Genomic DNA, 14,924 nt, shown 5'->3' on the forward strand with positions numbered 1-14,924 from the left:
CCATCAAGAGTAACACAAGGTAAATTTGCAAGGTATTGAAGAGTGGAGTCAAAGACCCAAGGGCTAGGATGAGAAGTACAGGATAACAGGCATACTATGGGATTACCTGTTTGGGAAAGAGATGTGATAGGAATAGAAGCTTGTCGTAATGTTTGATACTGGTGGAACTTGGAATACTCTTCCTCTAACATGGATACGGTACGTTGCCCTCCACTCGGCCCCAAAGGTGAGGAGTCAGTGGTGGCTGCACTGGCTGCCCCTAAAGGAGCGAAGTCAGTGGCGGCTGCATTGGCCACACGTGAAGGTCTACAGTGGATATCCCAACACTGCTCAATAGTATGATTACTCCGCCCACAATGAGGCACTTGCGAGGTGTACCTCTACCTCGTCCGTCTCTACCACCTCGATAACCTTTGTACTTGTGTGGTAGAGAACTAGAATCACCCTGTGTAGCAAAGGCTGTCCTCTCAGAGCCAGATGCAAGAGAAAGAGAATGCGTACTAAAGGAAGCGCGAAGGACACAAGAATAAACATCAGCAAATTATGGCAGCTCGGCACTACTAAGTATCTAGGACCGGACTGCCTCAAACCAGGGTCTCAAGCCCGCTAGAACACGAAGGACTATCATCTGCTACCTCTACTTTTGCATCTCACAAACGTTGGCAGTTATAGGTTGCACAATGTTAAGCTCCACATGAATACACTTCATCTCTTCAAAATGATCTGCTGTGCTCCTATCTCCTTGTTGTAGCTTAAAGTACTCCTAGGATAAATCATACATACATGTAATGTTACTAGGGTATAGAAGCTCGACATAATCCTAAATCTCCTTGCATGTATCTAAATGCATACATGGATGCAATCTGTGGCTCCATTGAATTCCATAAGAGGGAAAATAGCAAGGCAACTTCTTGAACCCACACTTCTTTTCTCTTCTCATCAAAAGGATTGAAGCAAGTGGTCTGATTTCCCTAATCTTGCTAAAAAAACCCAAACAGCTTTAGACCATTGAACATAGTTCTTTCCATCCAACTATTAAGTTGTTATGTGTGGCAGCGATGTAGGAAACAATTTTTTTGGAATTCATAGCTTCCATCCCAACACTCACAAACCAGCAGCCACACCAATGTCAAACAACAAGAACAATCAAAACTAGTTAGAACAATTACAAACTATGTGAAGCACCGACACAACCACGGACGAGGTGAACGACTCACCAACGGATATAGCACTGCCACACCCTCACAACTAGAAATACAAACACTGCCACTACTCCAAGAAACTCACAAAGAAGCCTTCACAAACCCCGAACAGAGACTAACAGAGTACCGCGAGTGCATGGTTGAAAAAGGTTGGATTTTTGGGCAAAAAACAGGCCCAACATCTTGATAATTTTATCTACAAAAGTGATCAGAACATGGCAGAGGAAAAAAGAAAAAGAAAAAGGTGGCCGGAAACTCACACGCCAGCGCGTGGGGTCAGCACTGCCGGCATTTGGCAGGCGCATGGCGGTGCATGGGATCTCGTCCAGCAATGGGGTTTGTGGGGTTAGGCTTCGAAGGGTTCTGTGTTTGTGTATATGGTTGGTTTTGTGAAATAATGAGGGGTGGAGGTGAATCTTAGAAGGACAGTGGCGGGAATGGCATTTTCTGGCAACGGCTGAGAAGAATAGGGTTTGTGTTGGATCACGCTCTGATAACATGCTGAGATTTTGATTAAAATGAATGACCTAACTTAAAGATAGGTCTCTCCATCTATTTATAATACAAATTAAATACATGCTAATGACAATAATACCCTTGCTAACTCTCACTTATTAACATACTAACACAATAACAATAATACTAAAAGACATAAATAACCTCTAATAGACACTAATGCAATTAAAATATCCACCATCTCTATTCTCCATAAGAGGCAGAAATCTATTTGGTAGATTTGATGAACTTTCATTTGCTTCATTATCGGAACCTTTGCCTTTTTTTATTTCAACGATTACGCCTTGCCGCAATCATCCAAAGGCCATAACCATTGTTATATTTGTTTATGGAAGGTTGGCATGAATTATGCCTACAATTATCCTCCACCACATTTATGTGCTTTGCCTGAACTTTTGCATGTCCAGCCACAGATAAATTTTCCAATGGGAATATCGGTGTCATGTTCATAGTAGTACAGACTTCTGTTTCATGTCCACAGTCACCACAAAGAAAACAAATTTTGTACAAGCTTTCATATTCTGCTCGATCCAACAACCATTCAACCAAAACTGAGCAGTCTGAGCCACAAGAGGCTTAGATAAGTCCAAGGCCTTAAATTTTGATTTCGACTCAAATTTTGAAGCTCCAAAAGTACAGAAATTTTGACGAAAATTTCAATTTCGATGTCAATTTCGATTTGAAAAAATAATGGAAATCAGTAGTAAAACATGGAATTCTTTCTGAAACTTAAGAAATGGTTAACAAACATAATAATGTAAGTTTTAGGACTAATATATTACACGCTATATACATCTATGTTGTGTATGAGGTGGAAATGTTGTAATATAGTATGTGTATCAAACATATTTATAAGATAGTGTACAGTAAACGTATTCAGCTAATACAAATGAAATTCATAAATCATTTAAATATTATTTATTATACAAATAATGATAATTTAGACATAAATGGTTAAATAAAATGCTGCTATAAGTTTATTTTTTCATATAATATCAAAAGCATTTGTAATAATATTTTGTTTCGATAAAAATAAAAATAAAAAAATTTAAGAGAGAAATTTCACTTCACTCCTAAATCTCTTATTTGAATTTCAAGGAAATTTCATTGTATAGTTAAAATTTCAACAAGTTTCATTGAGATTTCAAGGTTTCGATAAATTTCAGGATGATTTGTTGAGATTTTGATGGAAATTATGTAAGACGGAAATCAACTGCCATTTCGATTTCAAGGGTGACAAATCGGAAATTTCAAAAATTTCGTGGAAATTTAAGACCATGGATAGGTCCACTTCTACAGACTCGGGCAAAACGTCCACTAAGAGCCAACCAAGTATTTAGATCAATTTTGACAAAAGATCCAAAACATGATGCAATGGCTTCCAGCAGATTTTTGTCATAACATGCAACTGAGAGTTCAGGGAATCGAATCCATACCATCGCAGTAACAATGGAAGCCATGGACAGAGTAAAGTTAGGATCCCATCTCATAAGGACCCATAGCAAGGACCCTATCAAGATCTTCATGTAAGATGAACTTCACTAGAAAATATTCATTACCCTAATCTATTAGATCCATCTCTCCTTTAGGTTTCCAAAGTTGCTCTATTCTTCTCTTTAGGAACTAATAACCAGCGGATTTACCTAATAATTTAATAATGATCATCTTATGCCATGATTGTTGTAAACTATGAAGATACTTTTGTTCCACTGAGATTTGAGGATACAAAGGATTATCTTTCAAGCACTTGATAGATACAATCTTGTTTTAAATTAAATCAATTTTTTCATTACGTGGAGTAAGAGAAGAATGGTCTCTTACTAGTGTAATCTCTAAAGGAGTGCATATTATGCAGTTGAAGTACATTATCTGAATGCAACTTCTCAAACACTCCTTCCTCCATGTTGCCCGACACTCCCAAGGACTGGCAGATCATTCGGTGGCCTCGGTTTCTTAAAAAGCCTAGGGTTCTCCCTCGTCAAGCCTTCTCCAGGCAATGTATCTAAATTACTAATCTTGTGCTTCTCTGAGCATTTTAAAGGACCTTTTGGTGGGAATGTATCTATCTAGCACAAGAGGATAGATACAGCGAGCAAAATAAAATCAATACAGATTTAACCGAGCTGACATAATAGTGCCCTAATGCAAAATAATTGAAAGCAAAACATGGAATATATACATAATATGCATTACACGAAATATAGGACAAACAATAAAAAGATAAAGATTTGATCACCTTATCCAAAATCGCTGCCTCTTCTGCATACATTAATTCTCTTACCCTCGCATCCTTCAACTCCTTTTCATACTTCTCCTACATTATAGGAAATAAATTAGAAAAAAATTAATACCTAAGTTACAAATCATGTATTAGAAATTTGAACTATCTATGCTACCAATTATGCAGTAGTTCATACCTTCATCATTCGCCTTTCTTCATTAAAAACATGAGCATCCAACTCAGATTGCCTTTTTTCAGCAGCATGAATGGTTTGTAAGAAATCAAGAACCAATTTTCCATCTTCTGATATATAAGCATCCTTCAAATCCTCCATTGCACTAACTGAAGCCTATAATTTTACAAAAACAGCAATTAAAGACAGTACTATTTTGAAATTCTTTTTCTGCATAACTATAAAACATAGATGCCTTAGCAAGTAATGAAAGCATAAGATATGTTATGGTTTCCATCAATGTAAGAACCTCTTTTCCCTTTGAAAAATGTTCATAACCATTAGTGCCCTGTGAGAAAGCTGCAACAGATCTGTGATTCTTATCCCTTAGATGATATTCATCGAGGAGGGAACTTGGTGCTTCAAAGCCTTGACCTAGAGCACCCGGCAAAACATTAGCGCTGGAAACAGCTTCAAACGGAACCTATCCAAAATAAAATAACACTATTTGCATAATTAGTTTCTTATTCTTAGAAGATAATACCATAACATCTACCACTGCCATCATCAACTTAGTGTAATGATGTTACAATAATACAAACAAACTTTACAGCTTCTACCTACAACAATCCAAGAGAACCAAGAGGGATTGTGCCATAATTCCAACTGAGGAGCATTAAATACTACTTATATCAAGTGCACTAAACAGAGAAAATCTGATGAGAAAAGTATACCTGTACTTGTTGCGTATCCTTTGCAGTAAGATGCTGAGGCATGGATGTTTCATTTTCTTTATGCACTGTACTATCCTCAGTAGAAGCGGATGCAACTTGGACTTTCTCATTTGGTTCCACATTAGCTTTTGCCACTAGTGATCTCATGTCATGACTCCCTTCAGATGATATTCCAGAATTTGTACTTTGATCATTAGATGTCATGGGGGTGTGAGAATAATTTGGCAAGTTCTTCTCTTCAATAGGGATTTTGTCCTCTACAGGAGCCAAAGATGACTGGCTTTCACCTCCCTTTTCACTCAAACCTTCAAGATGTGGAAGATCGTCATGAGTTTCAACCTTTGGCTCGGGATGCTCTACATTTTGGCTCAATTTGTTAGTCTCTTCATTATTTGGCAAAATTATGTGCTCTCCCCCTTGCTGTACACCCTTTGCATCTTTTTTATCAAGCCCAACTTTAGATGACTCATAAGAACTAGGATGATCTTTGCCAATAATTTGATCTAAATAGCCAGTTTGGTAAGCTGTCACAACAACGGCACCAAGGGCAAAACTTCCAATGACAACTTTGGATAACTGACTCCCTGACCCAGATGACTTTCCTGTGGAGCCAGCTCCTTGTGAAGCATTTTGCTGTGATGCAGATGAAAATTCCTTTCTAGAAGACAGAAATGAGGATCCCTGCAACAAAAATGCAAAGAACTGATAAGAAAATATATTCGACACCTATGACGAAAAATAACAATACTGAATCAGCAACAAGTATAAATACATACTATATACATCCACAGTTTCATACTTCCATAGTATCATGGTCTTCTGACAGTAAAATAATAAAAATAAAATACTATCAGTGGTCATGCTGATAATTTAATCAATATGGTGCTCCATCAAATACCAATTCAGGGGAAAAAATGCCTTCGAGTGCCAGATGATCCATATCTTCTGTCCGATAACTTGTACAGAATAGCAATGAAGTATTACTGACAATTGAGAAATTAAAAGAGATATAAAGGAGGGGAAAGGGTAAGGAGGAAGGAGAGACAATGTGGAGGAGGAAGAATGAATTAGGGGGAAATAGCGGATTGAAAAAGGAAGAAAGGAGATTTTTATTGGGCTCCAAAACCAAATGATGCAGCACAGCAATAAGGAATTTCAGCTGAGAGAGGAATTGAAAGAGACATAGAGGAGACAAAAGAGGAAGATCAAGAAGGAAGAAGGAAGAAGGAAGAAGAGAGGAGGAAGAAGAAGATACAATGGAGGGCAAACAATCACTTCAATTTTCAAGCTCACCAAAAACTAACTCTTACATGGATTTTACATCCTATTTACAATAAAGCCTACATTAAAAATTTACAAATAAACACCAAAAGAAACATATATAAAAACAAACCTCATTTATGCATAGCCTAGTCCTACAACTTAAACTACGCACTCATATCAAATACTAATAAACTAAACACATTTGGGTTTAGGACCCCCCCCCCCCGGGCGGGGATCCTATTCTTTGACATTGGTCTCCAAATTGGATTGAAGTGATCCAGCAAATAATCTGATTCCAAAACTACAACACAACTCCAATGAGAAACTAACCAGTTAGTTCCTTATATTATGCATCAAAGGTTGCTCTGTAGATGCCATTTGAAATTCCATTAGTACCATAAAAAATAAAAAGACAAGAGAGCAAATGCCTTCTAAGTTCTGATGGCTAAACCCTCCCACCAAATGGATGTCTACACCAGCAGAAAAGGCTGACCCCTATCAAGGAGACTGGCTGCCATGCAGCAAATGCTTGTCCAAGGGGATGCTAATGCATCATATCTTCTAGGTCACCATAGTGACACCTTAAGACCTGCTTTGATTCAAAAGTAAGGCTCTCACCTTGTAGATAATAGGTCACAATGACCCAACCACTAGCCAATGGTAATGGTTCAAGAGCATTGCGTCATTGGCTAGAACTACGGCAAGTTAAGGTGGGTGTCTACCAAGAACTAATCAAGCACAACATGAGGCATCATAGCCACCATGAGACTGAGGCTATAATGGAGGGGCAATTCTACAAGGGATTCATATGATATTGTATCTACATTTTTTCAGATAAATGAATAATAGAATATATTAAGAGAACCATGCTGCATCCATATTGAACACAAACACTTGGCAAGCGCTCAAACAAAATATGTTTAACAATATTTATGCTCCCCAAACAATTGCACAGCTCTAAAGTATATTTTTTTATTTCTAGCACTACTTTCACAGTTTCACATTTCTCTAACAACTTATGGAGACACTGATAACACATTATATGACATTTCTTTCGTTTTTTTTTTTTTTTTTTTTTTGTAGCAAATCTTTTTCCTGATGAGGATGGAGATAGGTCAATTTTTGAGGGTTTGAAGTGGAATCCCATAATTTTGGATCAGCAGTCTTGGTTGCAGAGACCTTTTGAGGAAAGCAAGGTTAGGCAAGTCCTTTTAAAATGGATAGGAATAAGGCGCCAAGTCCGGATGGCTTTAACATGGCTATCTTCCAGGATTTTTGGGATGTGATCAAAGTAGATTTAATGAAATTGTCAAGGAGTTCTTCTTTAATGGTTTTTTTAGCATAAGAATAGAAAATATTGCATGTTGCTGATTTTCAGCCTATTAATCTAGTTACTAGTGTGTGTGAGATTACTACTACGGTGCTTGCAACAGGCTGAGTTTAGTTATAGGAAGTACGATCTCTCAAGCTCTGCGTGCTTTTGCGGGGGTAGGCAGATCCTAGATAGGGTTTTGGACAAGAAAAGGTTTTAGGGTTAGGCGGAGGTCTTGGATGAGCATGAGCAGTCACCTATCGAATACTTATTTTTCTACTATTATGGGGAGCCTAAGTCATGGTTTACAGCTTCAGGAAGTTTTAGGCAAGGAGACCCCTTGTCCCCACTTTTGTTTCTCTTGGTTGTTGACTGTTTGAGTAGACTGATAGATGGAGCAGTTGATAAAGGGTTTGTGAGTGGTACTGGTGTGGGTAGTGAGAGGGTCACAATATCTCATCTTCAGTTTTCTGATGATACAATCTTCTTCTTAGAGGAATGGGAATCTTATTTGAATGTGAGCACCATTTTGCAACTTCTTGAGTGTGTTTCAGGGTTAAAGTGAATTTAGGGAAAAGTGGGATTGTATGTATTAATATGGTAGGTCATAGATCTTTGGAGTTGGCGTGTTTAGCAAGTTGTGCTATCCTTGATTGGCCTAAGTCATACGTAGTGATCCCATCAAGAGGTAATCCAAGTACATTGGCTTTTGGGCTGCTATGGTAAAAAAGGTGTCACTGTATCTTGATGTGTGGAAGAGTGCTCTTTTTTTAGCTTGGTAGGGTAACTCTTATTCAATCTTGTCATTCTCATATTCCTCTTTTCTGTGTCTATTTTTAAAGTTCCTGTTGGGGTGGCTAGCACTATTGAGAGAATCATGAGACTTTCTTTGCTCTGGGGTGGGGGAGAAGAAAGATCATTTGGTTAGACGGAAGGTGGCGTGTAGGCCTCAAGAAGAAGGGGCTTTGGGTCTTGGGAAATTGGTATCTAAAAAACATTGCCTTAATAAGTAAATGGCCATGAAGATTTCAAGGAAAGCTCACTTTGGCATAACGTAATTAAAAGTAAATTTCCCATATAAGGAAATGGATGAGATACAATGTGGGTTTTAGATCTTCTTGTGAGAATCTTTGGAGATTTATAACTCAGCTTTATCCACATTTTATTCCTAATACCAAATTTGAGGTGGGAAATGGGATGAATATTCATTTTTGGAAGACCCTTGCGTGAAGGATTCGGCTCTTCTCATGTTGTTACCTCATTTGTATCATCTTCTTTATTACACTATGGACCTATTTTTTTCCTTTTTGCTTTTGGGGAGAACTTTTCATGGGATTTTCACTTTTGTAGATCTTTGAAAGATAGAGGGTGGAGGATCTTGCATCCTTGTTGAGTTTATGGAGGGTTGGTGTCCTTCTGATAGGGAGGACGTGAGGAAGTAGGTGCTGGAGTCGTCATGAGAATTTTCTTGCAGTTCTTTTTTTGAGTTCTTGACACAAGAAAATATGTACTTTTCTTTCCTTCATAAGACTTCGAAGGCCAAAGTTCCCCCTAAAAGTAGGCTTTTATTTGGTTGGTTGTTCTTAATAGAGTTAACACTGAGGCGTTCTAGGGCATCATCTCCAAACTTGTGTGTTTTCTGCTTGATCGTTCTGAATCTGCCTCTCATTTGTTTATGCATCGGTCTTTCACTTGGAGGTTTTGAAACAAGTTCTTTGGTTTTATTGGGGAAAGAAGGATTTGTGTGGAGTCTGTGGAGGTTATGCTGGTTTTTATTTTTATTTTATTTTTTTTTCGGGTTTCAGAAGGAGCAAAGACAAGGCTGCTCTATGGAGATGTGGTTTGTTTGCTGAATTGTGGGATATTTGGATGGAAAGGAACAATCGCATTTTTATGGGGAAGAAGACTTCTTGGGTTTTTATTTGGGATAAGATTAAGTATTTGGCTTCTTCATGGGCCACTGCTGCTGATTGTTTCAAGGGGTTATATCTTGAAGATGATCAGCATGTTTGGACTGCTCTTTCGTATTAATTTGTTCTCTTTTCTTCAGAGGATTCCTTATTCTCTTGTATTGTCCATTCTTTCACTGCTTCTTTTGGGGGGGAAAAACTCATTATAAAGGGAAAAAGCACAATAATGCTTTATCTAAAAATGATGGTAAGCTTGGTATTTTTATCATGAAAGAAGTTATGCATTGAAAATATTGATAACATGAAGATTGAAGAATATGAAGAAAAAGTACATGCATACACTCACCCATGAATAAAAAGACAAGTTTTCTCGGTTATAAGTTATAACAGAATTGGATATCCCTATGTCATGTCCTTGTGCCTCATAACACCATTTGCCTTCTATTCCTTTTGGTTTTTAGGAGCATGGCATATTCTCCAATCAGTAATCTCTCTTTCTGAAATACTTCTTCTTTTGTTTAAAAAAATATATGTGCTTGCTGAGTTGTATCTTGTTTGTATTCAGATTTATCTTACATATCCAAATCACAACATACAAATATTTCTGTCCTATGTCCATGTCTGCATCCTTATTCACACACATGCTACAAGTAAGCAAAGGAGTTTTTCAAGGAATGGGATCGATCCAATGGCATGTTTCTCACTACATTTAACTCATAAGCATAAACAGAGTAGTTTGCAAACCAAGTAGGCAGTAGCCAGTAAACCTTTAAAGCCTCTAACAAAAAGTTATCTATGATATCATAGTTGGCCCAAAGACAAATCAATTTCGTATACAGCATCCTTGAAACTTGTCTTAGAGGTCCAAATCTCAATAATGTGTGCTAGAACTCAAAACCACACAAGTCTTGTAGCATCTCAAGTCACCCTAATCTCCTGCAAGTCAAGAATCATTATTCATCCACCAGAAACTACTTTTATCTAGTTCACCTCTTTCAAACAGGAATGCCATGTATACACAAACTTATCACCATAATCAAGAGCTAAACATACAAAATGTGAATTAACAAACTATATCCACTGACTTGACTGACCATGTCTGTGATAAAATTCTACAATGTTCACATACATCATGTGAACTGCATCAATCCCATACTAGCAAGTGAAGAAAACAAAAGGCATTCAGGAATTTCTATTTCCACTGGCAGATCAATCTAACATTATTTTCAAGATCTAAGATACAACTCTCAATTATTTTGGAAAGGTTGAGTTTCAAGAGATTTAGAAATCAACTGACAATATTCCTTTTATAAACTAGCCAAATCTAACTTGAGAACCACACACCCAAAATGCATTAGCCTCAACTAAAAGTGCGTAAAAGGTATGCCCTTTGTACTAATGCTTAAGCCTCAACGCGCATTAGCCATTTTGGGATTTGATATTCTAGATTGAGCCTCAAGATATTTAGGCATGCCTTGCCTTGAGACAAGCCTTGATTGAGCCGTCTAATACATGTATTGGCAGAAAGAGGCTGAAATAAAAACATCTGTAGTTTTAGCAATGAGAAAAATATTATCTGAGTAAATTAGTACAAAAATTATTTTTATTAGAATAATATATAAGTAAACAATGCAATTCAAAACTTGCTTCATCACGCCATTTCCAGCAATTGGATTAATTTACGGTGTATTAGGGGGTAAAAGTTACTGCCTGAGTAGTAATCTGTCTTGGGATCCTCCGAAGCGATTGACGTGATGATATCTCCAAAATAGACCTGCAAACAAGAAGAAGACTGAGGCTGTACTCAAACCGTATAGCGCTAGCATCAACGAAACTCCCGAAACAAATTAAAATGAATTGAACAAAAACAATGATACATCGAAAACTTTTGAAAAGCCATAAATTTATCGACGTCATGACCATGATTGATAGTGATACACCCTAGGGAATCTGAGGCACTTGCGTAAATGGAATCGCAAGTAATAGACAAAAATATAGGAACCCCTGGATTATAACTGAGACAATTTCAGAAAAAATGCTTAAATAGGATTGGAGTTTGTTGGATTAGTTACTCATACCTCCACAACATGGCTTGTACAACACAGTTGGCGATTGAGGAAAGAAAAATTGATGTAGCAAGAAATCACAGAGAAAATGAGAGAGTGGAGATGTTTAATTTGTTAATTGATTGATGATAATATGTTGATGAAGCTGGGCTGAAGCTTCGCCGGAGTTATCGGCCTTATCGGAGCTCAAGTAGGCTTTTATCACTCTCTCACCCCGCGCCTTTGTGCGTCTCTCTCGCTTCCTCCGCCCCCTCCCCCCACTGCAAAGACAGAGAAGGGATTGGGCACGGACCGGGTTAAGGCGGGGGGCGGGGTCTCTCACCGCTGCTGGTCGCGTTTTAATTAAAGGTGCGTTCGGAATCATCACCCCGTTGCCTATTTTCTATTGCATTTTTCCTATATGCAAAACTTATGTTACAAGTGTGTTTATCAAAATTGATGATAAATATGTGCTTATCTTATTTCCATAAAAATAAAAAACCACAAAATGTAGTTTCCACTTGGTTGTGCAGCGGGAGAGAAGCAACAAATCACTAGGGGTGGCAAAATTGATTAACAGGTTGAGTTTGGATGCGTTATAAACGGGTTCGGGCTGACCCGTTTAACAATTGATAACTAACATATAAATTTAAATCCATCCATTTAATAAACGAGTTATAAATGGATAACTCGTTTAAAAAATAAGATTTTTTCTTAATTTTTTTTAAAATTAATGTTTTTTATCTTAAGAAGATAAAATAGACAATATCAGTATTGGCCTATTGAGGAAGCGGAAATAGGAAAAAATACAAAGAAAATGTGAAGAAAAGAGAATCAAATTCAGATTAGTCCATGAATCTGCATAAACAGGACATGGATAGGACCAGAGATTATTCATTGGCTAGGACATTTCAAAAATTCCTCACGCAAAACAAATTAACCACGGTATTCAATCCATAGAACAGTAGCCAAGACAAGTACTGCAGCAGGCGAATCGGAAGATCTCATATCAAATCTGGGATTTTGGCATGGCCGCTAGAATAGCCGTGTGGAGAGTGGAGTGGTCGCTTCTCCCCTAGTCACATGTGAGGTCGTGTATGAAGCATGAGACGATGAGGATCCTGCTTCTCGCCTAGTTAGCTATGAGGCCGTGAAAGCGTGAGGCGGTGAGACCACTTACCTCGGTCCTAAGGCTGCAAGGTAGTGAGGCTGAGCCATTGAGGGAGTGAGGGAGAATCAGTGTCCAGTGAGGCTAAGGCCTAAGGGAGTGAGGGAGAATCATTGTGACTGAGGGAGTGAGGGAGAATCAGGGGATTCGGCCCATTCGGGAAATGGTAAGCAGATAGGGAGTGGGGACTAGGTTTTACAATATATATAATAAGTTAAATGGGTCACCCGATCACAACCTGCCTAACTCATTTAATAAACGAGTCGGGTCCGAGTTGACCCGTTTATAAACAGGTCAACTTCTATAAAACTCAAATTTAGGTTTAAATAGCTGGGTCACAAGTCACCCATCGAGTTTCGACCCGCTTTGCCACCCCTACGAATCACGAATTGTACTAAAGGATCTTGGGCTTAAGCCTCAGCCCATGAGTAATTTTTTTTTTCCCACTCATTTTTATTTGTTATTTGTAGGGCTTATACTCCATTTGCATGGCTCTTCCTCCCCTTCTTTGTTCACCTCTCATCTTCGGCCAGAGCTTCTACCAAATCCTTTGCACAGCTCTTCCTCCCCTTAGAATCCCTTCTTCATTTGCCTCTTTAGATGGGCGTCTTCAGCACCTCGCACGCACAACGATTATGATCCATCTACCATTGCAACTTCTCACTTCAATCTTTGTTGAAAATTAAACTTGACTAGAGATGGCCGACGGCCCACCTCTATTGAATTTGGGCTGGAGTCGACAGCAACCTCACCAAAATCTCACCAACTTCAGCCACCATTGTTGATTATATTATTCTAATCTCACTATAAATAGATGTGTGTGTGTGTAGTCTAATGTGTGGTGTAAAGAGGGTGAATAACCGGTGAGAGATTTTGTATTGAGATTTTCCTTTATAATTTATTTCCAGTTTATTATTGAAATTAATTGTTTTGCAATTGAGTGCAATCCTCATTGATTTTCAATCATAACCAATGATTAAGTGAGTCCCCTCCACCCATCAATGGTATCAGAACTTCAAGTTTGCCAGAATTTGCCAAACAAAGGCAAACAGAGGGGAAATTTGATTTTTTCCCAGATTTGAAGTTACTCTAAATCCAAAATTGAGCATACTATTGTGAAATTCACATTGAGATGAGTTCAATGATGAAAACCACGTCTCTAACAGAGTTTGGGTGCTTCTACACATGCTCCCACACGCCGCCAACGAATTCAACGTCAACGACACATGCCTCACGCGCCAACGAGACTATTTACCGGCGACGTCACGTGCCGCACATGTCCTCACATGCCTTCTTCACCTGACTAACGTGATCTGACTCTGACACCCGATCCATGACCCAGCCCAGCAACCAGCATCCCGAAACCGACCCCTCAAGCATGACCCAACTCAGCTGATTGACCCGTATCCAGTCACTGGCACGCAGTACGCGCAAAATCCACCACGTGTCCTAATGGTAATATCTGACGTCATTAAACTCCATTAAGTAAAACCGTTTAAAAAAAAACCAATTCATAACTTCTTTTAGCTGATTCGGTAATTTTCAAACTAGTTCGTTGTAACCCAAAACCGGTTTGTAGGGTTTTTTGACCTTCTAAACACAGTGGTGGCAAATTTGCCAAAATCTATCCCCATCACTCTGTTTTTTGATATATTAAATCTAATGGCTAACGGTACTACACAAGTTGTTATTCTAAAGCCGACACGGGAGAACGATGAAAATTGGTCTATTCAAATGAGAGCCCTACTAGGTGCTTAGTATGTCATGGACATCGTTGAAGATGGGTACAAAGAAGCCCCATCAAAAGAAGTCGAATCATCTATGTCCGACGCTCAAAGAACGATCTTGCGAGTCAATCGAAAGAAGGATTGCAAGGCAAAGTCCATAATCTACCAAGGCCTTTATGAGGCCACGTTTGAAATCATCGCCTCCGCCAAGACGTCTAAAGAAGTTTGGGACTCTCTCCATCGAACAAACAAAGGTGCAAACAAAGTGAAGAAGATTTGTTTTCAAACATTGCGAGGTGATTTCAAATCTTTAATAATGAAATCTACTAAATCTATTGCTTACTACTATACACGAGTTATGGTAGTATCAAATCAATTGAGAAGAAATTAAGAGACTCTCGATGACGAGAGAATTTGTGAGAAAATTTTGCGATCTTTGGATCCAAAATTTGATTATATAGCTGTGACCATGGAAGAAACAAAAGATAGAAACCATGTACGTAGAAGAACTTGTGGGCTCACTCCAAGCCCATGAGTAGAAAGTCAACAGAAGGAGTGATGATAAAGTACTTGAGCAAGCCCCCCAAATGAAGTTGTCCCTCACTATAGATAGATACAACAAAGGGGGGGACGTCACAGCGAGGAAAAGGACAA

General features: G+C 38.4%; 1 protein-coding gene across 1 annotated transcript in view; it reads right to left on the bottom strand.

Annotated features, from left to right (window-relative positions):
- The window catches only part of LOC131159542 (MICOS complex subunit MIC60, mitochondrial), a 32,326-nt gene extending 20,559 nt beyond the window's left edge, over positions 1–11,767 (bottom strand). Inside the window, exons 1-6 of the mRNA XM_058114553.1 lie at positions 11,409–11,767; positions 11,041–11,104; positions 4,846–5,526; positions 4,422–4,595; positions 4,136–4,288; positions 3,955–4,032 (exon numbers count right to left, since the gene is read on the bottom strand). Coding sequence (XP_057970536.1) covers positions 3,955–4,032; positions 4,136–4,288; positions 4,422–4,595; positions 4,846–5,526; positions 11,041–11,104; positions 11,409–11,419 — 1,161 coding nt within the window. The 5' untranslated portion in view covers positions 11,420–11,767. The remainder of the gene's footprint in view (positions 1–3,954; positions 4,033–4,135; positions 4,289–4,421; positions 4,596–4,845; positions 5,527–11,040; positions 11,105–11,408) is intronic.
- Between the last annotated feature and the right edge of the window lie 3,157 nt (positions 11,768–14,924).

The sequence above is a fragment of the Malania oleifera genome, chromosome 7 (genome assembly GCF_029873635.1).
Source record: "Malania oleifera isolate guangnan ecotype guangnan chromosome 7, ASM2987363v1, whole genome shotgun sequence".
In the NCBI taxonomy this organism is placed as follows: Eukaryota; Viridiplantae; Streptophyta; class Magnoliopsida; order Santalales; family Ximeniaceae; genus Malania; species Malania oleifera.